The 27,297-nt window shown below is 37.2% G+C and overlaps 1 protein-coding gene across 1 annotated transcript; it reads left to right on the forward strand.

Moving 5' to 3' along the window:
* Positions 1 to 10,075: 10,075 nt before the first annotated feature.
* On the forward strand, positions 10,076 to 26,986 carry LOC122155245 (opsin-5-like). Its single transcript, XM_042809070.1, has 5 exons — positions 10,076 to 10,163; positions 13,234 to 13,396; positions 14,452 to 14,579; positions 16,280 to 16,614; positions 26,375 to 26,986. The coding sequence occupies exons 1-5, from the start codon at positions 10,076 to 10,078 to the stop codon at positions 26,984 to 26,986; spliced, it is 1,326 nt and encodes a 441-aa protein (XP_042665004.1).
* The last annotated feature ends 311 nt before the right edge of the window (positions 26,987 to 27,297 follow it).

A 27,297-nucleotide genomic window follows, 5' to 3' on the forward strand; every position in this document is an offset into this window, starting at 1 on the left:
AGCAGGTAACAGCCCCTGTGAGCTATGCTTTTGGGCTGCAGCAAGTTTTAATATGTCTGAAACAAACCATACATTGTCTTTGCTCAGCACAAGGTTGAGTTTATTCCTGCTAGGGCTTTCAATATCAGCAATGGATTTATTTTCCGAATATGAGTGATTTTGTCTTGTTTTGGCTGTACTAAGTACTTATAGGACTTCTTAGTAAGCCCATTTGCTTTCTGTATTTTTAATCATCTATGTGAAATACTTTCCAAGTATTCTGAAGTCTTATTTTAGTGGCTTTAATGAAATTAAAAAATGTTATCTTTTTTCCTCTTAAATCTCGAGTGATGCTGTTCCAGTATGTGTGGTGTTGTAAATCGCTTGGTGTTGGCACATTTTTTATAATGTTTTTTGTCTTGTAGCACAACGTTATATAATGTTAATGGAAAAAAACAGTGCAGAAAAAGGGAAGTTAAGATGAAGAAAGACCTTTTAGTGGGAATTAGAAATTTTGGGCAGACCTGTGATGAGGTCTTTCAGCATATGAGCTCTCCAACAACGTTTTGAATTTTGTCTGCTGTCAGCTTGGCTGTAAAGTGTCTTGTGGCACCTGAAACTGCTAATCTGAAAGTTCTTTTTTCTTTATTTTATAAGGCCTTCCAACATTTTAATCTCTTCTTAAAGCAGATACAGAATTCTAATATGAGCGTTATATTTGTATACTCACTTTCATTCTTTGTTTCACAGGCATGTAAAGAGGAATCCAGAGTGCCACTGATCTTTTGATTGTAGAACCACAAAATACTATACCATTTTTGGAATCACTTTGAGACAGGAGCAACAATTTAGATCAGACAGACCTAATTCAATTAAAAATTTTGAATTGTATGACGTAATATATTTTTTTCTCCTAAAAGCTGGCCGAACACAGTTTAATTGATGCCAGTGTTTCTTCTGGCAACAAATTCTTGCAAAACATTTTTATGCTAGCCCTCTAAATCTGTTTAGGGGAGGGTTCAAGTTTCATTCAATTCAAGGAGTAAAAGGATTGAATGATTTTTCCAGTTCACAGGATGCAATGGCAGTGGTGCTTGTTATCTTTTATGAAATCTTAGAATCACGGAATCACCAAAGTTGGCAAAGGCCTCCAAAATTATCCAGTGCAGCTGTCCACATGACACCAGTATTTCCCCAGTAAACCATGTCTCAGTACCACATCTAAATGTTTCTTGAACACCTCCAGGAATGGTGACTCTACTACCTCCCTGGGCAGCCCATTCCAGCACCTGACCACTCTTCTGGAGAAGAATTTTTTCCAAATATCCAATCTGCACCTCTCCTGGCACAACTTGAAGCCATTCCCTTTTGCCCTATGATTAGTTATACAGGAGAAGAGGCTGACCCCCACCTCACCACAACCTCCATCAGGTAATTATAAAGAGCAAATAAAGTCTCCCCTGACCCTTCTCCAGACTGAACGACTCTAGTTCCCTTAGTCACTCCCCGTAAGACTTGTGCTCCAGACCCCTCACAGCTTCCTTGCCTTTCTCTGTATGTGCTCCAGGGCCTCATTATCTTTCTTGTAGTAGGGGACCAAAATTGAATGAAGCATTCAAGGTGCAGCCTCACCAGAGCTGAGTACAGGGGGATGGTGATCACCTCCCTGTTCCTGTTGGCAACTCCTTGGCCTCCTGAGCCTCAACCAATACCCCCAGTTCCATTTCTTCCACACAGTCATGAAAAAACACACAGACTTTGCCTTGATTAAGTCATCTTCATCTCTCTTTTTTTTTTTTTTTCTTTCTTTCCCATTCTGTGGTTGAGTCATACGGCTTTGACCTGTGAAATGTTTCATCATCTCTTCATGTATTTGCACCTCTTTCTTTTCTGAAATATATCTGGTACTTTAAGGTTATAAATGCTTTTTTGCCTGAATGTTCTTCAGAAAGGTGTATCTTCTAGCCACTTCGGATTTTTTTTTTTTTTTTTGTATTTCCATTTATTATGCATATTATGCAGCCTTCTGAAGATCTGTGTGTGATGCACACAATGCGTTCTGCCAAAAGCTGGAAAGTGGTTATGATGTAAACAAATTTGGTATAAAAATAAATTACGGAAACTCTAGTATACAGCTTGGTTGAGGCTATGTTGCAGTTTCTCTGTCTTAAAACACATAAAGACAGCAGTTTCTCACAGGGCTGGATGGGATGAATTTAAAGGCTTTGTCGCAGAAAGCACAGTCAGCTCACAATGGAGTCTTGGACATCAGTGGAGCTGACGAAAATCTGACATCCATAAAATTTAATTATATTCCCTTTCATTCCAGATCTGTTGAGATGGATTAGTCAACTACAAAAGCAAATGTAGCATCAAACAGCCCAAAATATTAGAAAAGGGCTTAATGACAGTGGTAATTTATGCTTGACCAATGAGTTCCCATCACAGTACTGTGACTGAGAAGAAAGAATAGCTTTGCATATCTAAAAGGGAAATAGATACTGCATTCATGAAGGTATTTTGTGCTTAGAATCCTTGTCCCAAGCAAGACAAATACAGGCTGAAGAATTGAGTAAAAGACAGAGAAAGCTTCAAGAGGGATTAAAAAACATTCCCTCATAAGATAATTAAGAAATCTATGTAAACCCAGTGATGAACATGACTTAATTGTGCTTTGCAAATATATATCTGGGGAGCAGATTCCTGATATGAGATTTTTTTTTCAGTGGTAGAGTTTGAAAATGCAAGTCAGTGATTGGTAGTTAATGCTAGACAAATTCTAGTTAATTATGGGAAAAGAGAGATGTAAAAAAAATCCATACTGAGAATAATTAACCTGCAGAAAACACTGACTAAGGATACAAATCTCAAAGCTTCTGCAAACAGAAATGCTAATGTGCTTATACTTTGTAATTCAGGAGGTTAGCCTGGAGGCTGGTGGTTCCATCTGGTTACGGTATGCGAGCTAAAAATTTAAATCAGATGAGGAATTAACTCCTATATAAATACTGTTATTAAAAAGCCTTATTATGAGCATGGAGCATTCCTGCTGTAGATTCATGGATGTTTTTTTCTATAGTCTTGTTGCAATGTTTTTTGTCTGTGTGCTTTATCTTCAGATTTATAATGAAGCAATACACAAACAAAGCATTTATTTTTCAATTCCTCCTGTTCTCATCTGGCTTCATAAACAACCGAGATTCATAAAGAAGTTTTGAAAATACTAACTGAAAAAAATATGAAGATGTGACTTCCCTAGTAAATTCTACATTACAAATGGATTGCAAGAAGAAAAAAGGCAATGAGGAGAATACATTATGGAGCTGAGGAGAAATAACCATAATTCGAGGGGCAGTTTTACCTGAAAAAGTGAAAATGGGAAGAAATAGAGCCCATCTAGATCAGACCTTTTTCCTTGCCCTGTCATGTCAGTTTACTACTGTTAGTAGGAGATACTACACTAAGAACATAATGTACAAATTTAAACATAATATAGATGATGCAGATTTCTGCTTTGCAGTAAATGAAGCTATTTGTGCAAATGCAGAGCAATTCATTATTTGAATAATCATAAGGAACATCAATATATGTGTTCAACAGGCAAATGAAAGATTGATTTGAATTTCGCTTTTAAGGCTCCTCATAATAATTCTAGGTATTTTTACTATCTGTGTGACTATGAAATACTCTGGAAATATCTGTAATTTCATTTAGTTTTCCTTAATGCTGTCAGGAATTTACCATGTTAACTATTTAGATGGTATGAGCAGCTCATCTTGTTTAACCCATCCAGTCTATGAACGTCTGGAAGAAAAGGAAGGCAGCCAGAATGCATCTGTAAGTTCCTAAGAAGCTGATCAGTTGAGGTGGTGGCAAACCCAGAGGTAAATGATTCCAAGAGTCATGGAGAGCTCGCACAAAACGCAGTGGGATCTGTTCCATCTGTTCTAAAGAAAAGGCATTAACAAAAAAACAACAAAACAAAACCAACAGTCCACTGCTGCTGCAAGCGTTTATTGCAGGGAGGGATGAGACTTCTCAGGTAATCAGACTGCAAATATTGAGTCTTCCACTGAGCATAAGTCCTTATGGAATGTAATGGGTAACCTCTGTGAACTGCAGGCCTTGAGGTAAGAATTTTGTGAGCTTATTTTTCCAGCTTATTTTGCAGTAATGGGAAAGAAAAACAACAGCAAAATAACAGAAAACCTGAAACATGTCGAGTTGTTCAATGATTTCAGTAAAATAAAGCATTCTGCATGTAATTTAAAAATGAAATAGAGTAGATCTTGATGTCCGTATATAATGAGCTATTAAATTCAGCATATTCCATTATTTCATTTCCTTTTTCTTTGTCGCTGTTTATTAAGCAGAAGAGTAAGAAAGCTACATAATTTACAAATAAATAAATAAATAGAAGAAGATGCATGTTGAGGTTGTTCACTAGAGCGTTTCATAAAATTTTGTCAGAAGCATTTCATGCTGCTCTAGTGAACGTGCTTGAGGATAGCATTTCATGCCTGTTGTAATGAGGTCACGTTTCTCATTAGTCCCCTATTTTTGTTTCTCTTCCTGCATTCCCTGGTTTGCCAAAACATAAATGTTAACAGAGCAGCATGTATTTGTGTGAATTATAACAATGATTTCACCAAATGTGGATGAAAACAAATTCTGATGGGCCTGGATACCTGTGACCTTAGTTAAGGTCAATGAGACTTTTTGTCCTGTGGACTCCAAATCAATATTGTTTCACTCCTTCAATTTGTAGTCAGGTCTTTTTCTAGCAAGCAATACAGTACTGATAATTTCTTTTTAAAATTTCAGAAAGGGGGGTTCAGCTTAAAAGATACGGTGATATAGCAGGTAATCTTCTTTATGATCTCTTCAGAGACGAAATTAGCGCTTCTATAACTTGTCACTGAATTGTCAGCTTTGTTCTGTGTGTAATCTCTGTATTCACACACTGATTACAGTGTGTGAGCTACACAAATTTAAATCAGATGAGGAATTAACTCCTAGTTAATTGTGTGTTAATTCCAGTTGTGAAATTTTCTGACTGACTGCACTTTTATTCCTGGAACAAAGCATTGTTTTGTTCAATGGAAACTTTGGGGGCTTCTGAGCTTGTGTCTCCAATGAACTTGAAGTGTAAACTTTCTTGTTGCTGTGATTGTGTTACATTGCAACTCAGAAAGGAAAATTCGATGTAACCCCTCTGAATGGGTGAGGATTTCAGACAGCACTAGAGAAGTGTATTCCTAAGAATAATTTGTTTTATAAGAAATGGGATGTGTGCATTGTAGAGATGGTATTTTGCAACTTCAAAGCTTGGTCCATGAACTGGTAAAGGATTTTAAGGTTTGTGACACAGTTGTTGTGTAACTCAGTGAACTCTATGATGTATCTATGTTGCTGTTGCATCTAGATGTGTGTGTTGATTAGGGAGCTGTGATGCTCACCTTTTAGCTTAGCAGTTCCCTCTTGTCGCCGTTATGTGAAAAGTGACAAATTCACTACAAGAAGAGGAATTACACATGGGAACAGTATATCCTTTGGCATGTATTATCCCTTTGGTATCCGAATGAGAGTGTGACCTGAGGCCTCTGCACTGAGGACCCCCATGTGAAAAGAATTTGGGGAATAGCCCGGTGTATGCCCCTTTGTGCCTCTACTCTGATCAGCTGTAATTGATGTCATGATTCTTACCAGCTACTGATTTGAAACAGGTGGCAAATTCCATACCATTTTCCAAGCTAGATGGCTATTTGTACTTGTGTAAAATTAAGGACAGAAAGCGTTTTGAGGTCGGAAAGAAAGGCAGAATACCTCAAAGTGACAGGGTCAGTTCCTGCATGGTCTGCAGATAGCACTGCATTGCCTGTTTTAAAATACTTTATATCCATTGGTGATCCTGGAAGAAGTAAGAGCTCATGCATTCTGCTGGTTTTGAAAGTTGAAGGATTTTGATCAGATGTATTTTCCCAGAGGAAACCTAGAGCGTAGAGTTAATAATAAGGCAGCATTAGGTGGTATTGAAAATGTAGGTTGGTAGCCACAGCACTCCAAGGATATGGTGTAAATCTCAAGAAATTTTTGATAATGGATTAGCCTACTGTAGTGAAAGACCAAATTCTGGAGTGCCAGAGCTTCAGCTTATGTCAATGAAATGAGTTTTCTGGAATAGGAATAGACTCTATCCTAATTTCATTCTATTTAAATTGCCATGGAGAGGTTAAGGGAAAATTCTCTTTGTTCATTTTGTGATGATGTGGAAGTTGGTGTGCTGGAAATAGGAGCTAGACAAATGGTGAAAACAAATTATTGCATCCTTCCCCAGCTAACCCTCTAAGTGACTTGGTGAGGATTGGGTGATTGGTTTAATTTTGTCAAGTCCAATTGTTTGCATCATACAGTGATCTTGTTGTATGACTCCCTGTGACCTCTTTATGAGAGGTCTTTTATGAAGTCACTTATAAATCTGAATCTAGGACAACATCTTAGTATAGGGAAGTCCATGGTAAGACTTAGATTTTGGTTTAAATAGGGAATATAGAGATTGCTCCAATCATGCTGAAGTACACAACAGCTTTTGTCTCTATTTTCATTTGTTCTTATTTACTAATTATCAGATTTTCTTTACTTTCTGTGTCTGGAAAAGTAGCAGTGTTTCTGTACTGGTAATTAGGGATTTCTCCTTCTGCCACACTTCATTCAGACGTATGTAGGTGGTCATTCTCTTTGTAGACCTCTATTTGTTTTAATGTATTTGATTCATACGGATGCTTTTAATGTTGTTAGAAGGACAAATGGAGGCATATTAGCTGGCACTGGACAATTTAAGAAAAAAAAATATTATTGATTTGTAATATCAGATTTTCCTTGCATTTTCTGGCAGATCTAGCCTTCATACATTTATGGATAATCTACTGTACACATGACACAATGCTCTCTGACTTCTAATTAGCCCTTCCAGCAAATGTTATTTATAGACAGTGGACTGACATGATGTTGGAGATGAGTATGATTTTAATCCTGGGCTCCAAAAAGATGGCTTTTTATAATCAGAGTGAAAAACAAGTTAATTTCCAAGAGAATTCCCCATAAGGCTGAATAATGATGGAATCTTGGTGCATCCGTGCATGCATGCATAGCCAGCTCATGTTATGATCGCAGCTGCAATGGCAACGTGAGTGAACAAAATTAGTGAATAGAAATTTGCAACCAGAAATTTTTATTCACACAAGTGAGCAAAGTGTAATGCATTTTTACAAAGTTACATTACAAAATCCAAAGTCTTTGTCAGTATAGCCATGACAAAAAAAAAAAACCCAAAATGTTGTTATGTTTATTGATAAAGCTCTTTGTATGCTCCTTGTTTTAAATGATATGAAATAATACTGGTAACAGTATTGTTATACTGTTATATAATAAAACTGTTATATAATAAAACTGGTAGCAGTTACCACAAATACATTTACGTTTAATGATAAGTTATTAAAATCTCTTCATCTGTTGGTTTTAACCTCATCCTGCTGAGCTGTGCAAACTGATGAATACTTATCATGCTTTGCTTAGCATTTTGTGATAATATGTATAGCATGGGGGAAGAGAAAAAATCATTGAATATGTAGGGAAAATGTGATTTATTGAGGATAGAGTATTTGAAGTCAAGAAAAGACTATTGGAAGGGAGAAAACAAAAGATTTATGGCATTTAAGCACAGTGACAATAGTTTACTTAAGGACCATTTTATTGAAATTGATTCATTGAATGCAGATGCCTTAGTTGTTAGTTGGTTTATGTAATTAGCGTGCTATCAGAAGTTTAATGGAGCTCATTTAGTGTTTAAATGCACAACTGTTGTGTGGTAAGTCAATCTAGCTGGTGAGGGATGGAGGGAAAAAATCAGGGTATTTTTTCCAAATTATCATTATATAGCTCATAAATTCGGACAAAAAAAAAAAAAATAAAAAAAATAAAAAAATCCAGTAAGTCTTGTTGTTGCTTTCCAGCACATAACATTTCTGCCATACAAAGCATGTAAGAAAGTGTCAACTGCTTCTTGCAGTTAGCATGCATATCTGTTCTTTCTTCAGTTCCTCTTTGAAGATGGCTTCATCCACATTTTCTGAAAGTGATGCGTTTTCTTTTTCCACAGATCCTCTTTTTCTGTAACCCCCTCAGAGCTGTTGACTGCTGATGTGCAAAATTAATCACTGTAACTAATTTCAAAATTACTGTAAAAGTTGTCAAAAAGGTAGATGCTTGGATACTGCTTAAGAGGATAGGTTTATGGAGACTTTGAGCTTGGGATTTCGCACTTTAAAAGGCTTCATTCATCCCGAGGAGGTATGATTTTATTCAAAATGTCTTTCTATTCCTTCTTTACGTTAGTGTTGTGGCTTAAATGTTGCTCTGCCTCAGCCGAGCCAGGGATGCACACTTTGAAGACAACTCTCTTTTTCTCAGTGTGTGATTTTGTTGTCTGTATTGCTGTGATAGAAGCAATATGAATAAAATCTAAGAGTATCTAGCTTTGATGAATGAGCATAGCTCATTGGAAAACCAAGAGTTTCAGTAGTTTTCAAGAGTTCATAATTAGCTGAAGAATTGTGTTTTATAGGGTAGACTGCTTTCCCTTTTACTAAATATCAAGATTGCTTTTGATAGGATAAAGCATTGGAAACGTAGTAGTAATGTCTGTCAGGAGCTTGGCTTTTCCTTGTGAAGAGTTTGCCTCAGGGAAGCAGCAGCTGAACGTCCCATTGCTATTTTAGTTGCTGTCTCTTGAGGGCAGTCACATGCAGCAGCACTGGCCACTAGGAAACAATGAGGCTTATGATGTGAAATCTTCCTGTTTCTGCTTAGTGAATGGAATAGATATTGGCAAAAGGATTAGAGTATAAACTTCTGTGGTGTTAGCAGTAGGCTTAACATTCCTCATGGTGGAATACCTGGTGAATAAATATGTAGCCCTTTGTTGTCAGTAGTAGGAGTGCCCTGGATTAGGGCAGTTGAGGAAATAGGGGGTTGTGTGGGAAAAAAACTGATGGGACCATAGGGAGAATAACCTGCCTGTGAGAAAACACACACACACATATATAACTATAACTACATATTGTGCTAGAAAAGTTTGTCTTAGGTCTTTTCCATTGAATTAGATGGTATGTTAAACCCTGTTTGTGAGAGCATCTAAGAGCTGAGTCTGCCTCTAGCACGAGTATTGCAGTACAGAAGTTAGTGCCCTCCCTCTGGTACTGAGCTACTTCACATAGGCAGAAAAGTCTGGACTGGGTCACAGGGCTGACCCCACAGCAGACTACTTAAGGGAATATGGGAATAGCAGATGACAGAAGATGTTAATTCTGGCATTTTTCTGAGTTATGCCAGTGTGTCTCTCAGACCATCATGAATACAGTTGACAGAAGCTCTTTTTCATCAGTATAACTGTCTTTGCGAAGTAGGGAAAGTTGAACAGATCCCACTGACTTGTGACACAGCCTCCTTTCTGAAGACTTTATACAAGTACTTACATATATATAAGGCACTTTTTACCATTTGCAGCTGTGTTATTGTGATGATCTCAAATATAGATGAGGCCTTCAAATTAATTGAAATGTGTTTATCTAGGCATCAATTCTTGGCTGTGATTTCATCTGTGATTTCAGACAGGCTGATGCTGGCAGTGCCCTCTGAGTCCATCAGACTCAACCACCTCTCCATCAGGGACACCAGAGCAGGGGCCCATGTTCAGGCAGCTGCTGAAGGTCTCTGAGGAGCAGAGCCCACACACAGCCTCTGGGCAGCCTGTGCCGGTGCTTCGTCACTTGCACAGCACAGAAGTGCTGCCTGACATTCTGAGAGATTCTCTTGTATATGTGCCCATTGCCTCTTGTCCTGGCACTGAAAGGAGCCTGGCTCTGTCTTCCTCAAAACCTTTATTTAGGTAAATTAACTGCTAATTCAAAAAATACAATGAAATTCTTCCTGTCCTTTATGCAGAGGACAGCTTATAGCCCTATAGAGAGCTTGCAGATATTTGCTTTTCTACTGCATTTCTAATGCTGTATCTTGTTTTGTTTTTTTTTGTTTTCAGATGGACCCATCTTTTGCTAATTCAACATTCCAGTCCAAAATAACAGAAACAGCTGATATTGTTGTTGGAACATGTTATATGGTCTTCGGTAAGCCTGATTTTATGGTACATATGTTTATAGAACTTTTGTTATGTTTGGTGCAACAAAGAGAAATAAACAACTTTGAAAGTCAGATTTGTTTCTGACAAGAGACAAGCTTCTCTGTATTCTATAAGGGGGAAAAAGCACAGGGTAACATAATTAAGAAGTTTTTATCCTTTGTTTTGTTTTAGGAACAAAAACTGTATTCAATGTTAGGTGTATAAAACTGAACGGGTATGCTAGATTTTGAGACTGGCATTTTTTGGTATCTGCATAACTGTCACTGCATCTAAATGAGAGTTTTCATAGAATCATAGAATCATAGAATCACCAAGGTTGGAAAAGACCTAAAAGATCACCCAGTCCAACCGTTCACCTATTCCCAATAGCTCCTACTAAACCATGTCCCTCAACACAACATCCAGTCTTTCCTTGAACACCCCCAGGCTCGGTGATTCCACCACCTCCCTGGGCAGTCCGTTCCAGTGCCTGACCACCCTTTCTGAAAAGTAATACTTCCTAATGTCCAGCCTGAATCTCCCCTAATCTCCCCCTTTTCATTTTCCAAACCTTGTTGCAAAACAAAGAACAGTGTATCCTGACTCCTTATAGTATCTGAAGTAAAATAGCAAAAGCTGTCGTCATTATGGGCCTGAATAAAGTGCCAGAAAGATCAGGCTTATGGCCAGTGTTTACAGACACTGAGTTAGAAAGTGAGATTTCTGGGAAATGGGCTCTGCTGTTACAGAGGAAGCAAATCTTTCCTCCATTGTCCTGGTCCAATTGAGGAAAACAAATTCAGATCTAATCCTAATGGTAATGGTCAATAAACCATGAGTCAGAGAAAAGGAAAGGCAACCCCGACATCTGGAGAGCAATGACTGACCCCTTGGCTAAGGACACAAAGCATGGCTACTGTCTGGTGCTCTGCAAGATGGTGAAAAAATATGTAGAAGTTAAATGAATGCCTTAATAGGAAAGAAAAAAATGCTACTAATATCGACCCTGAAATACGGGACAAATACAAGATAAATATGCCAACAAAAAATGAATCTGTGACTTTTAATCCCTGTCAGCTGTCAATGAATATTGGCATCTTAATGGTTTCAAATATTAGCAAGTTCTTCAGTATGTTCTTTCAATAATGAAAAGTGAATATAAGCCTTACTCCTGTTAGATTGTAGATGTATGCTGACAGTTGACTCCAAGGGGAAACTGTCTGAACAATGTAGATCAATTTAGAGGGAGAAGTTCTTGAAGTGTTTGCATTCCTGAGTTTGCAGAGCTAGTTCAGCTAACAATAAAGTAATTTCCCAGCAGAAATATCATACTCTATTTCTTCTCCCAGAGATACTTGAATTTTTCTGATGTAGCTTTATTTCAGTTTTTGATATCAACAACAAATAACTGCCTGTTAAAATAGCTAAGATTTCATCTGTACCCACACCATGTACCCCCTCCCTCATATGTGCGCAGCTACTCATGCAACATGGTGCTCCTCATAACTTTCTTTTAAACTTTCTTTTTCTGAATCCCGTGGCAAACAACCACATCCAGATTACTGAGTCACTTGTCAGATTTTCACCCAGCATCTACTGTCAGCCATGTCGAAGCTCCGAAGAGCTCAAAAAACAGATACAGTGCATTTATAAGACTACAGAAAGTGGCCTGATTCTGACTGAGTACTTGGATCTGTTTGCTGACACCAGCAAAAATGTTGTTATAAATTTATTTGCAAAATTTTTGCACAGTTTCAGAATTAGAATTCAAAAGAAATGGCTTAAAGAGACCAGCAAGATGAATTCAGAATCACTGCCTAACATGCTAGTCTGACATTTCATTTAAAAGAAAATAACATAGTCTATAGAACTTCTGGAAATTACTTTTCTTTTTCCTATGAAAGTGTCATTAAATGAGGCATATTCTCTTATATGTATAAAGAGCCAATGGTTTGTGCTGTAGGTATCTAGGCAACTTGCTAAACTCAATTTCTGTATCTATGCTTCCCTGCATTCTACAGGTAAAACAATATTTTTTCCATAGCCAGAACAAACAGGTCCACAAAAGCACTTGTGCTCTTCTCAGTGGCTTAACTTCACCCTATATTAATGATAGGATCCTTCAGTTCACTAGGCATGCCTGAAATTCTGCTTTCTGACTGCTCTCTCATCTTCCGAAATTGTCTAAATTTCATAGGTTTTAGTGGGTACTTTAAAGGTAAGGAGTGAGTGGCTTGTCCTCTGTTGTCTAATGCTGTAGCTCTGTTGTCTATTTGTAGCTTTCTTAAGTTTCTTGGCAGTCTCCTACTGGAAGTGCTACTCCCAGAGAAAATTGTTGCATCTGCACTTAGTAAAAACATTACTTAACTACATTTTTCTCTTTCATGTATTAATCAACATTCTTGCTGTATTATTTGTTACTACTAGAAGCTATAACAGGCACCTCTGAGAGGTCTCAAAAAGAGAAAGGAAGGGCTACCAGATGGAGAACTGTAGACCTGAAACTGGGGAAACACTAGCAGCATCACTTGAGTAACATCTCCGACTTAATAGTAAAGCATTTTTTGACAGGTCATTTAGTGGATAAAATTCAATTAAAGACCTATGGCCACTCTCATACTATTGGTTACCTCTCTGTAGATAGATTAGACAAAACAGGAAGGATAGTAAGGAATTTCTAAAAATATTTGAAATCTAAAGATGAGACAGTCACAAACATAATAAAGGAGACAAGTTAATCTAATAAATAACTACAATGGCTAACTATGCTGGCTGTGGTAATACATCATTCCTGTGCAGGAAAATAAAAGATGGATAAAGCAAATGTTTCATAGAATTGTTTGAATTGGATAGGACCCTTGAAGATCATTTGGTCTGACTCCCTTGCAAAGAACAGGGACATCTGCAGCTACACTGACCTTGAATGTCTCCAGGGATGGGGCATCCACTGTCTCTTTGGGCAAGCTGTTCCAGTACTTCACTGCCCTTACCATAAAAATCTTTTTCCTTATATCCAAGCTAGTTCAATTCTAGATTCTACAGTCAATTCTAAATCCTTGTTGTATGTTTCTCTGCAGGAATATGCTCCTTGTGTGGGAACAGTATTCTCCTTTATGTCTCCTACAAGAAAAAACATTTGTTGAAACCAGCAGAATACTTCATTATTAATCTTGCCATCAGTGACCTTGCAATGACGCTGACATTGTACCCACTAGCTGTAACCTCCAGCCTTTCACACAGGTTTGTTCACTATGCACGTGATATTTAACACCCTCTGCAGGCTTTGGAGGTCTGTGCCAGTGAGGAAGACTAAATTACTCTGCTACTTCTCTTGTAATAGTTGAAATTAACTGGAGGGAGTGAGAGAAGTATGCTATGTTAGTGGCAGATATGTGGGCTATTGGTGTTAATGTTCATATCTATTTGAGATTACTGTCATCTGGATTTCTGCAGGGTTGAGAGGCTGCAAAGATTTTGTTCTAAGCATCCTCTACATACTGCATTTATTCTTCATGGGCACTGATGGTGAAATGCTTTTTTTTTCCTCCTCTTAATTTGTGCAGTAAAATTTGGTAGCATGAAAATAAAATGGAATGTATTTGTTATGCCTAAATTTAAAAATATTTTAAGCCAACACTCTGAATTTAGAACTTTCCAATTCCTTTCCCACTTCTTTCCTCTTTATCCACATGAATTCAATCAACAATTACTGTTACACATCTGATTTTTGTGATCTTCTTAAAAGCTTGGTTAATATATTGCTAATTATGCTAAGTGGAGTCTGTCTTCACAATCTTTTGATTACTACTACCACAAATCTTGTGTATTTCTGAGTAGAAAATGAGGAGGTGCAGTGGTTCAGATCAAATTCCTCATCAAATTCCTCTTCCTCTGGAAAACCTTCACAACAAAATCTGTTGGTTTGATGAAACATAAAAAAAAATACCTAAAAAAGCATTAACTTATAACCTTGGCCTACTATGATGAGAAGATTGATTTTTTTTTTTTTTTTTTTTCCAGAATCTTTATTATTAAAACAGTGCTTTGTTTCTTAAAAATAAAAAGGCTTAAGTGTAAATCATAATACTAAGGGAAAATGTAACCACTGTGCTGGCTGTAAGATTTTTTGACTGAGAGCCTCTTCTGTAGGTGATTACCGATCAGCAAATAATTTGATAATGCAAGTTTATTTATTTATTTTTAAGAAAACAGCTATAAATGTATTTCTACAATTTTGTATTATGCTTGAAAAAGAAGGATAGCATCTAACTGTCAATTTCATGTTTATTTGCTAGGTGGTTGTATGGGAAACACATTTGCCTGTTCTATGCATTCTGTGGGGTGTTCTTTGGGATCTGCAGTCTGTCGACACTGACATTACTGAGTGTTGTGTGCTGCCTCAAAATTTGCTTTCCAGCTTATGGTGAGTTACTGTTTTTGTCTAAGATCTCCATTTTTCATGTGAACATAGATGATCATTTCCAAGTTTTGTATCCTAGAGACTACTTTTATAGCAGAGCTCTTTTACATCTGGTCAAACAATGCGTTTTTCCTCTGATCATTAAGATCTAACTATAACAGCTATTGCCCATCTTGCATAATTATATGTGCAAGTAATCACTCTAAATCTCTTTTAATTCTGGGTGTCAATTTGGTGGCATGAAATGAGTTCTGAGCTGAAACAGGGCTAGCCTGAGTAAATGAATGTTTTCAGAGTTCATTGCTACATTTAGATACTTATTCATTTAGATTTATGTTGATATAACAACTGGTGCTATTCCTCTTTCTGCCAACCTCTATTCCAAATAACATCCTTACTTTTTAACAGAACTTCCAATCAATAAAAAGTCAGACTAAAAGGATCAGTGAGTTTTGGCAGACAGACTGAGTTACTTAAGAGAAAAGTGCTAGCTGGTTAATGGTTTTGAGCATCTGAGGAATACAGATCATAGGAATTCTAAATGCTGATTTAGCAGCTGAACAATTTGGATCAAATATAAATATTGCTACAGATTAAATTTTTCTGGTACACCATTCATCTGGCAACACATCCCTCATGTTCTGTAAGTCTTACATTTTAGGGGTAATACTTTTTGCTTATCTGTTACAGTGAGGCCCTCTGTTGTGGTTGAGAAGCAAGCAGCTGCAGGTAGGGAAATGTAGAGCTAACAGTGATTTAAAGACAATCTAATTGTCACATTTACCCACTTGCTTTCTCAGCGCAGCATAGGTCAATCTTCAAGTACAGACTTGCATTTAAATATTTTTCTGTTTTAGTAAATATCTTCATATATTTATTTATATCTTTTACATTTCTCAAGAGCTCAGATTTCAGCAGTGTTTCCATATAGTTTTATAAGACATGCCTTTTTTTTTTTTTTTTTTTTTTTTTTAAATAGTGTGTGTGTAAATTTGGAAGCAAGACCTGAGAAACAAAGTCTTCTTTAGAGCATTCACACAAATCTTCTGTTGTTATAGTAAAAACTCATTTTTTCTTTTCCCAAAGGTATGCATTATTAATAATATTAACCCTAAGTCAGGAAATAAATACATTTCTGCTGAGAGTTTTATTTTTCTAAACTACTGTTTGAATGGAGGGTACTGTTATACCTTTGTCCTGCTTCCTTATTTAAAAAAAAAGTAGTCCTGATATGCACTTCTTGTAAAGACTCTGAAAGTTGTGTCCAAAAAAATACCAAAACTTATCTTAGTCTTGGTCCAGTCATATTGTGACTCTGAAGTTGGCAGTCCACTGTGAGTTCTACTTGTATAGCAAGGCTTCATTACACTGTTGTGCTCTTCAAAATGCTTGAATTTTGTGTTTAAAACAAAAACCCTACCTGACATCTTGTTCAGATAGAAAAAAGAATGAGAGTTTCTTTTAGTGTAATGGCTGGTGTACTCTGTGGATCAATTGCTTGTGTTTAGTTGTTTTGCAGACAATATTTTGAGAAGCATTCTGTAGGTTACAGAGTATTATTCCTGAGAGAAGGAAAAAAGAAAAAAAGGAAATGTCCAGTGGGCAATACAAGATCCTCTCCATCGACTTTTGACTTGTTCAGTTAACTGGAGCTTACAGTACTGCTGTGTGCTGATCTTCACTGATTGTTTTGTGTCTTCCAGGCAACAGGTTCAGGAGAAAACACGGACAAATACTGATAGCCTGTGCTTGGACCTATGCAGCAATATTTGCCTGTTCACCCCTTGCTCACTGGGGAGAATATGGAGAGGAGCCCTATGGCACAGCTTGCTGCATTGACTGGCAATCCACCAATGTAGAAGTCATGTCCATGTCTTACACTGTCGTTCTTTTTGTTTTCTGCTTTGTTCTCCCCTGCGGAGTAATTCTCACATCCTACTCACTTATTCTGGTAACTGTGAAAGAATCCAGGAGAGCAGTGGAGCAGCATGTCTCGGGTCCCACCAGGATAAACAACGTGCAAACCATTACTGTCAAGGTATCTAAAAGTTAGTCTTTGACAAACTGTTTTTGCTGCAATTGGGCAGCACCATTCAAAAAACGAAAAATTCCAGAGAAGAAAATAAAGAAGGAAAATTCAGTCCTTACTGTATTTTCACTTCAGAAAGCAGAATTGTTTTGTGCAGTTTCGCTCTATGGCAATGAATTGCTAAACACGCAAGTAATACAGCTGCTTCTGGGGGATGATAATTAAGTTCACCTTAAGCTTCCTTGTTGGTGAAAACTGAGATTTAATACTTAAAGAAATTATTTGGAACATTTCTTTAAAAAATCTAGACTTTTAAATGCCTTGAAAATGATTGAACATGGAGTGAAACTTGGAAACAGTAAATAAAAGAGTAAGTGCTTTACTGTACAAAAGACTCTGCCTTTTCAGATATCACTGATAAGCATAAGGAACATTTCTTAACAGTGAATCTCTAGTGCTGGGTCTTGGTGTTCAGGCTGTCTTTTTGATGTTCCCAAAATACTTTATTTCTCCATGTTTGTGAGGTCTCCTATAATCAGTCTCTTTTTAGCTTCTACTATTTTGCATCTCCCTGGAGCCTATTTTATTAAAGCTTTACAGTCGCTCCCTCTTGCAGTAGACCTTCAAAAGCCATTTCACACAGAAGTGTATCTATTTATACTCTAAAATCAATGTCAGTAGGAACTCTGTCAGGTGTTGACAGCAAAGTGTGCATCTAGTAATATCATTTAATGAAATCCTGATAATGCCATCTCTGATTGAAAGAAAAGTTGGAGCCCTCTCTGGAGGAGAGTTTCAGCCTTATGCTAAGCATGCACCATTGTTTATGAAAGTCATGATGTTTCTGAGTGAGTGAATTCTGTTCGCCCAGTTACAGACATTTGATGGGATCCATTATCATTAAAGACTGTTAAAAATAGAAACAAAATCAAATTCATTTCTGTATAACTGAACACAGGACAAAAGTCACATAACAGTGTATCTTCATAAATACTTTTTGAACCAAAGGCTTTTCAGGTTTGTATTTCACTGGCTCATAGAGCAAAATTAAATCTAGTCACAGAATTTGTTCTGGATATTTGTTTCTTGCTGCCAAACTGCATTCCAGAAAGTAAATAAATAAACTAAACAGTAAATATACTGTATTATGAGTAGCTTTGCATTAGGTGTAGTTCATTCTGTAGACAATATGCTTCTTGAGAGGATAGAGAATGTTACTTCTTGATTCTATTAATTGTGTCTAATCTTTGTCTTTTCTTTATTTCCATGAACCCTTCTCTAATTTCTCTCATTATTTCTACATGCTAAGTATTCTTATCAACTTTTTTTTTGGAGTCTGCTTGCCTTTATATTTTCACTGTGTTTGGGAATGTCGATACTTTGAGATGTGCTTCTACACAGACCATCTGCTTTCTGTTTTCCACAAGTTTGAACTTGTGGAAAACAAGTAACAAGTTTGAACTCTCTGACATCTCTCTTTGAATTACCAGAATAGCTGCTCTAGACATCTTAGTCTGCCTGGTCTGGCTCTTTGAGTTTCTTGGTTTTAATCTTTGTGGGAAATGATATCCTCCTGTCTATGGCATGGTTTTGTAACCTAAATATCCTCAATACAAGCAATTTAAGAGCCAAGGGGTATTCCCTTGTCTTACTTACTCGTTATTTGCAAAAACCCTTAGATGAAACATTTTCCTACTAAAGCTTTTATGTATATCCCCACCTCAAGTCCAAATTTGCAGTACGTATTTGTTTTCTGACATCTTTCACTGAACTGCAGGATACAATCCCTTAATTCTTTAACTTTTAATACTCTTCATAGCTTAATTGACTAATCTTCGTCGATGAGACTTAGATTCTGCTTACTCTATAGGCTTGTAAATGCTCAAAAATGTCATGCATATTTTGCTCAGCATTACTTGTCATTCTTATGAGTTCCTTCTAATAAAAACTGGAAAAATGAGTACAGTCTTCTCCATCACTTCCTTTGTGATGTTAACACAAACTCATTCTGAAATATCATATAGGTTAATGCTGGTATGATGCTGGATCACTAGGAATATTGCTTGTCATCTACTGACAAGTATTTATTCTTTATCATCTCTAATTTTTTTAGTTATCTATTTTTATCTGCTTTTTTATCCTGGGAACTGCTTTGGTCTTCACTTTTAGATTATATAGTCTTTGACAAGGGTTGCTCTGAAACTACTTGTCTGCAGATGTCTCACCCTGAAATAATAATCCAAAAAATAAGTAGTTTAACGTAAATAATAATCTTTTGAAGACATTTAATAGAGGGATGATTTAAGTCAAACTCGTAAGAGCAGAGAAGAGAAAAGAGGACTCCTTTAGGATTATTTTTTGCTTAGGAAGTTCTGCAAAAGCAAACCATCCCAAATACATCAATGTTGTGGTTAACTTGGAATGATTATTTGTTGAATTGTAAATCTTCCAGCTGGAAGAATTGTAGTTACTGTTAGTTTAGTGACAATTTTAAGCCCATTCTTCTTCTGATCTTACCATACTGCCTCTGAAATCAAGGAATTGTTACTTAGGAGTCTTAGTCAGATCTGACCTCTACCCCTGATCCAGCTTCAGCTGAAGAGCTTGAGTGTTGTGTGTTAGTCTTGAAAAACTAAATCCAGAAAGTGATCTGGTTGCTTAAAGCAAGACTTAAACCGTTACAATAAGTCTAAGCCCACATATATGATTCCTAAAGCTTGGCAGCTGATGCTTCAAGGTTCCAAGTAATTGCTGTTGATAGGTTCCTCTGTTACTGAAAGCATTTCTGAGGTTCCTGCAGTTTACTTTTATCTATATTGCTCTGTACACTTAGCTGCTACCTCTTCACTAAGCCATGTAAGTGTAACTAGGTCATAGCATCAAGTTCAGTCCTACACTGATGTATTTGTTGGTTTTAGTAGTAGTTGAATTTTTTTTTTTTTAATAAAAAAGAGCAATAAAATGCAGATAGCATTCATTATTATGTACTTGCAGCGTTAAAAGATCTATCTTTTAGGCTTATTTCTGTGCTACTTTAGAATGACAATAGCAAGATTTTTAGAAAATCAAATGTGAGATGTCTAGTGCTATTAGTGTTTTTGTGCTCATGAGTTTACAAGGTTGGCTAACTACTGAAATTGCTTTTATTATTATAGAGTACATAAATATCAATTAAAATGCATACAGATGACGCTGTTCTCATCTGCTTTCTTCACAAGTGCATGAATATGTCAGTTTCTGGACAAAGCAGGCTCTTAGGCATACAGATGAAGCCGATAAACATTATGAATGCAAGCTGAGACGTAGAAAATTACCACTTCTTCAGGAGTTCCTTGGGATTAAGCAGTTTCAGAAACACATCCAAGTTCCTCCTGTATGTTGCATGAGAAAAAACGCTGGGAGCGTAACTTCACATCTCACCAAATATTTATTCAAATATCATCTCCCAATGCTCCACAGCACACTAAGATTAAAGTCACAAAGGGATAGACCTTTAGCCTGGGAAGTTGTGTTCAATTTTTTGTTCTAATTCAGACTTTATGTATGCCTTTGGATAGATATTATAGCGTGTAACTATTATTCCTTTGAGGTTGTAATTTGTGATGGATTTGAAGCATAAGCTTTAGAATACTGAAATATCATTTGGTAGACTGGAAGGCTGAAAAATTTGCAATGTTTCATATTCAAAATTGTTTATTGAGGAAACAGTATTTGATTTTGTTCTTAACATGAAATATAATGATTGGCAGAGAAACAACAAAATATACACATCCTGGAGGTTAAGAAGGCTTAAATTGGGCTTCTACAGTACTTTTAAAAAAATCCTAATTGAATTATTTATCATTAAGATTTCTTACCACACAAAAAAACTGAGGTTGTTACACTCTTCTGAAACTGGAAGTGCATCCACTGTTGCAAATTTGAAAACTGCAGCTAGCTACAGCTGAGGAGACCTACGGACTTAGTGTGAAATGCAGTGGAAATAAAACTGGATAAATGTTGCTCTTCAAAGATGACCTATGGTTTAGAATACATGATCCCAGGCTTGAAAGCTTCATTGCAGTGGATAAACCTACTCCTGAAGTTACAGGCATGTTATGGCTGTTCAATCCCTCTCTTGATTTTCTTTACTTTAAATAGATGCTTGGTTTTCAGGTGCAGCAACATTACAATTTGTTGCAGGCATTTCAAAGCCATTTAGGGTTTAGTGGTCAGCGTGCTGCTTCTGAACGTTGGATTTGCCACTGTGAAGGGAGAGCATCTGCATGAAGCCACAGTCTTAATGTCAAACATACAGTTGCATTAATTACACTCTTGGCTATATATTGATTCAAGGTGGAGGCAGCTTTCTGACAAGTATAGGAGAACATGGTTAACCTACTAAATCAGTGCTAAATGTGTCTTGTGTTCAAGGATTGCTGTGATGAAATACAGATGTTTCATTTGGAGAGAAGGTGAAATTGAGATTCTGTTGTGGTAATATAGACAATCACATTTATGATTGGCTTTTACTTTTGTGTGGCATAAAAATTTATAATTACTAGTGGAAAGCTCAAAAACATGTGCTTTTAAGTGCCTATGTGAACATGGCTCAGATAAAAAACCAAAACCAACCAACCAAAGAAACTCTTCCAGAATACTATAGACCTCCTAGGAAAAGCTGATTTCATTTGTCTGTGTAATTCATTTATAGTGAGTATAAAACCCCTAGGATTTACAGATCTAAATGACCACCAAAATTACCAGGTATTTTAGGCAATTTTTTTCATTATTATTTTTAAATTTGGAAGTTTTGCAGATCAGGGGTGTGAGGTGGCCTCTAATCATCTCCCAGGTTATCAAACTTCTGCTTGTTGAAATACCATTTTAAGTCCTTTCCTTCTGGTGTAAGTTGTTTTTGTCAGCTGCTTTTCAGATTCTGCCGTTGTAACTTCAGGATATTTTGCATGGTGAAATTGCAATATACTTTGGCTTTACAGGTCAACAAACTGCCAGTCTGCAGAGTGTTTAGCTGGCTAGTTTTATTATTTTTGCGCATAGAGAAATCCTGCCAGATTGGAAGTTAGGGCTGATATTTCCCTTACTGTTGAGAACTGGAGCAAGGTTGAACTACCAAACCAAGGCTATTGCAGCAATCCTAATTAGCCACAAGACTGACATTCAGGAACCATTCTTGCTTTGCCTGGTGCTTAGCTCATTATCTTCTGTCTCTTGCATATTTGTATCTGGGCTCGGGTATGTTTGTTTTTTTTTCTTTCTGAATGCTCAGTGAGACAATTTGCCATTTTCAATTGAAGGCTTCTGCTCCTGCAGGCTTTTGAAGAAGGTGCTACTAAAGGAGGTTAGCCTAGTTGGTCTGCCAGGCTGGATGTGTGTGACACGTGCAGTCTTCAAGGACCCAGATGTTGAGTTCAGGCTCTGTGCTACCTGACCCTAACATAAATTCAGTGAGCAGAGGGGAGAGGTGATGTGTAGAGCCTGTACTACTCTTAATGAGTCACTGTGGGGAGCAGGAAGCATCTTAGCAGTGGCTGAGGGATGAGCTGGCAGGGCTGAGGTTCTGAAAGGCTGGCTCAAAGGGCAAGGAGCATTTCCTCCTGTGTGCTCCGTGCCAGCCATGCCAGCTGGCTCAGAGTAGCATCCTCTGTCCTTTTCATGCGTTACTGAAATGACTGCGCTTCTCAGAAACTTTGGATAAGTAGTTGTTTCTCTATGGCACACTTTATTGTACCTTGCTCTGGGGTGTGCAGCTCCCTGGTGTTCTCAGAGGACACTAAAAGAATGATACAGTGACATCTCTATATTCTTTTGTATTTTAATGAAAAATGGTGAGGGCAGCATCCAGAGTTAGATGAGCTCTGCAGGTGTAAGCCACCATGAGGGGATCTGGCCCCAAATCTAGCACTAACTCCCCCGCAGAAACCAGATTTTCCTCACCCTTGTGCTTTCAATGGCCCTAGGGCAGTGCAAAAGGAGGCTGTGTTTATTCAGTATTTCATTCATCATAATTCTGAATGTAAGTATCTGTGATTCTGTATACTGGCCCATCCACATAGTGACCAAGTTATTTTATGAAGCAAGAACTATGGATTTTACTGAAAATACATAGCTGCTGTATGTATTTTAAATAAAAACTGATGCTATATTAGCACATCGTTTTTACTGAGAATTGTAGCCAATATGTGTTATCCTGAGTACAGGAGAGGGGTTATCACTTAACGTGTACTTTTTTGTAAGCTGTGTGCTGAAGATTAGACTCAAAAATAGAAAGCAACCAAAATAATTTGGGCAATTGGATAGAATTAAGAATGTTTTTAATCGTATTTTAGCAAGACAGCTGAAGAATTGCCATCATATTGCACAACTCAGCACTGTGAAGTTGAGCAGATATCGTGAGACTGTCTTAAATGCAAAACAAAAGGTGAACAAAATAATGCCAGGCTGCTTGAAAACAGCCCAGCCAAAAGTCTGTTCCAAGTTCCTGAAAGAAGGGTGATTACTGGAAAGAGGCCCATTGACTTGTTTGGGAACAGACATCAATATGAATTAGGTGGGGATTTATTTCTTTGAGTCATGGTACTGTAACAGTATTTTACCATTTTTATTTTAATTTTTATTATTTGGTGCTTTGTTGATTAAAGGGAGGAGTAAAATTCACAGCATGAATTTTCAAAACTTAGCCTGTGAATCTCTCATTTCTTTTTCTACTTGCTCCATTTTAGCAATGCACTGATTCCCTGGTTTATTATTTTACAGAAGAAGAAATAGAGGTTGTAATAGTCCCTTGAGGCATACAAATATTTGAATCAAAGGAATTAATTTGCTATTTATAAGCATGCATTTGGACAAATCTGAGATTTTGAAAACAGTTCCACACTCCCTTTCAGAAACAATTCTTAGGAACGACTTCCTATTCTCAGAAGAATAGTTTCACACATAGCAATTACTGTAAAAGTGAAAGGAAAGAAAAAAATATTTTTCTAATGGCTTTCTCATTGCCTCATCTATGGGGTCTGATCTAAAACTAATACCTCCAATTTTATTATGCTGGCCCAGTATGTCAGGGGCAGATGTTGGTGATGTGACAGTAGGGATTGAACCTTTCCACCAGTATTCCATTACATTTTGTTACTGTGTGACAGATGGCAGCAGAGGCTCAGTTTGACACAATGGTGTCTGATACAGAAGTGTGAACGTGGAATTGAATTCTTCCATGTGGAAAAAAATGTCACCCACTGACATTCATCAGTGCTGAACTTTTATGGAGACTGGACAGTGGATGCGAGTACAGTGAGATGGTGGGTGATGCATTTCAGCAGTGGCAATGGTGACAGTCGGTTTATTTGCCTGCAAAAGCATCAAGGTATCCTTCCTTGTATTTCTTGTGAATGCTCACTATTTTACTTTATAATTGCCTCACCAACACTCTTCTCTTTTATTCTACTCATGAAAATCTTGATGTTTTTTTCCATTTCACCAGTCTAACCATCTCATCCCATCTAACCAGTGATGCTGACATCACTGGTTAGACCACTCCTCATACTTCTTACTGTGGGGAGAGTATCAGGTGCTGTGCAGGCACTTTAAACTCAAGACATTTCAGTATGTGGCATGACAATAGTAATAAAGTCTCTTTCTGGATGCATCTATGCATACGCATTGTTGATATGCTCAAGTATCTCAAATAAGTTTCCTTTTGTTCAGGTGCACTTCACTTAAAATTAGGTGTCTTAAGTTCATCCTTGAACTTGACAGTGACAAAGACCTGAAAGCCATCCATCACATTCTACTTTAGACATATATCTTTGTATGATATCACTTGCTTTCTCTTTCCTTTGATATTGTGTAGAATCTTTACTGGCTTAGAACAGAAGTTTTGGATAGCCAAAGTTATGCAAGGTGAATGTTCATTTTGTTTTAAATGCTGTACTGATGCCTTTGGGGAACTTGGCTGAGAGCGCCTTAAAAGTACATGCCAAATGCCTTCTCACAGAAACAAAGCAAAACCTATTGCAGTCTTGAAGATTAATTGCTACCATAAATAAGCCATCTGGGAAATGAACCAATCAATTCTAATATCCATTTCTTCCTAATGTGACTCTAAAGGGCCGAGGCATATTGCTTACCACAGAAACTGCTTTTTGTCTCAGCCTTTTATACTGGCCATGGATAGTTCAGAATCACAAAATCGACGTGGTGCTGGCTTTTCCACAGGTAGAACCAGACCTTCAGCTAATGTAATGAAATAGAGCAGTACAGAAAGAAAAATCAAGTTAATCCCATCGTATGTCTTTGCCTTTTTTTAACTAGTCTTATTCTATCAAAATGTCTTGTTTCTCAATTCTGCCATATTTAGCTTTGGAATTCAGGTGAACCAGCGGTTACTACCAATGAAAGGGAAATTTCTTCTACAGAACTATTGGAGTGAATTATTTCCTATGGACATATGCAAATTCATGAACAGATTTTAGCCTGATAGCCGAAACAGTCACCACAGACGTTCCTCATCAAACTTGTGTTATATGTTTCTTGATAATCGCCATACGTTTCTTCTTGCAAAATAAAGTTTGTGAAACTACTAAAGTCAGGGAGAAAATAATAGCATTTTGAGTGGCTTTCTATGCCTTAAAAGAGTCTTATGTGCCTTCTGCTTGTGTTCAGCTCTCAATGCCCGTCTCAGACTCGCACTGAGTACAACCATGCAATCTCTCACAATCAAAAAACCTACAATTTTTGCAACCTTTAATCTACAGTCAGTATCTCACTGAGAAAAGTGTTAGATTTGCAGTTAATGGAGTTAGTTAGCAGCTCTATACTCACACTTGAAGAGGGCAGCTCAGGCAGGTGGCACAATTAGCAGCTGAAACAAAAGTACTTCCTTTATCTGTTTTTTTATATCTGATACTACTCTAAAGGGAATACATTCTCCACTATCTTCCTCATTTGTAAATATGTACTTTTGGCAAACATGGACTTCTGAAGCTCCTTCAGAAGCATGAATATTCTTACTTCTGTCTGTAAAATGTACATGTACTTCACTTATAAAACAGGCTTAGAATGATGCACTGGATGTTCATCTGCCTGTACAAGCTTACAGTTTAGTTTAGATTTCCCAGTATTTACTATAAACCCAATATTTATTGTTTCATTTCACACATCTCTGTGATAATTTATACCAAAAAACTTTTTTTAATGCCTTTGTCAAGCTTTTTTGATAAAGCTTAGTAGCACACATAATTTTAAGATAGAGGTTAATTTAAATTCATTAGTTTGATTCACCTTCATGATTAATCTGCTTTTTGGCTGCTGTATGTCTGCACATGACTCCAGTTGAGTACAAACAAAAAAATTATGGAAGACTTTCCCTAGTCAGGAAAACTAGCATTGCTTGTGAACTAGAAAGTAGATACAAACAACTTTGCAATACAGTCCAAAGTTTCCTCAGAATGGTATCTTTTGGGTTTTTTTTATGCTGTATTTTATTTTGGTATAATAAGTATTTTAGTGATAGTTCAGTGAAGAAGAAATGGAATGTAAAAGCTGATATGTTTTAACTCTAGAAGTTATAATCAGAACTAAGTCTCGGTCAGAATTAAGTTGCCAGACAAATATGTGTTTGGAGAGCAGTTGAGATATACTGGGAGGACTAAGCAGGTAGTGTTTTATTCATATACTATTTCAGCAGCTATTTTTCTCATGCATGCAATTTTTTAATTCACTGCTTTCTCTCTCTCTCTCTCTTTTTTTTTTTTTTTTTTTTGTCTACCAGCTGAGTATTGCCATGTGCATTGGATTTTTTGCTGCTTGGAGCCCTTATGCCATCATTGCCATGTGGGCAGCTTTTGGATCGATAGATAAGATTCCTCCTTTAGCCTTTGCTATTCCAGCTGTCTTCGCAAAGTCTTCCACTCTCTACAATCCCATTATCCATCTTCTTCTGAAGCCCAATTTCCGAACTATCGTTGCCAAAGATTTCACAGTTCTCCAACAGTTATGTGTCAGGTGTTGCTTTTGTGTCAAGGAGCTGCAGACCTACAGATCAACTTTCAACACTGGCTTGAGAACATTTAAGGGCAAAAATGAATCCAGCTGTAATGCTCTTCCGATTATGGAAGGATGTTCTTATTTCCCCTCTGAAAAGGGCAGTCATACTTTTGTATGTTTTAAAAGCTATCCAAAATGCTGCCAGGAGAGGTTTAGCACAATGAGATGTCACCCTCAAGAATGTGAGTCCTTGGAAAATGACCTTCAACTGAAAGTGATGCAGGGCAGTAGGAATTCAATGAAGGTGGTTGAGCAGGAAGAAAAAAGCACTGAACTTGAAAACCTGGAAATCACCTTGGAAGCAGTACCTGCGCACTGTACATTTACAGATCTCTAGAGCTGCTTATATGAAACAATCTGGCAGTAATGTTATACTGGATTTATGAATGTAACTTCTTTGGAAAAGCCCTTCTATTATCCCATTTTCTACACTATCTTCCTCCTCTTTCTATTGCACTCTTTGATGGCACACGTGCTGCAACATGGACATGCTATAAATGTGTGACTCTTGCCATGCTGACTTAAGTGTATTGTGATAAACGAATTCACAGCAAACACTACATCAGACAAATCCTCTCTGCGTATTGCAACTTCTGTGTACTCCATTCTCAAGAGAACACACTAAATAACTCTGTGGAGTTATTACCC

Source organism: Centrocercus urophasianus, unplaced genomic scaffold (genome assembly GCF_019232065.1).
Source record: "Centrocercus urophasianus isolate 14NV4802_14NV808 unplaced genomic scaffold, USGS_Curo_1.0 seq_11, whole genome shotgun sequence".
In the NCBI taxonomy this organism is placed as follows: domain Eukaryota; kingdom Metazoa; phylum Chordata; class Aves; order Galliformes; family Phasianidae; genus Centrocercus; species Centrocercus urophasianus.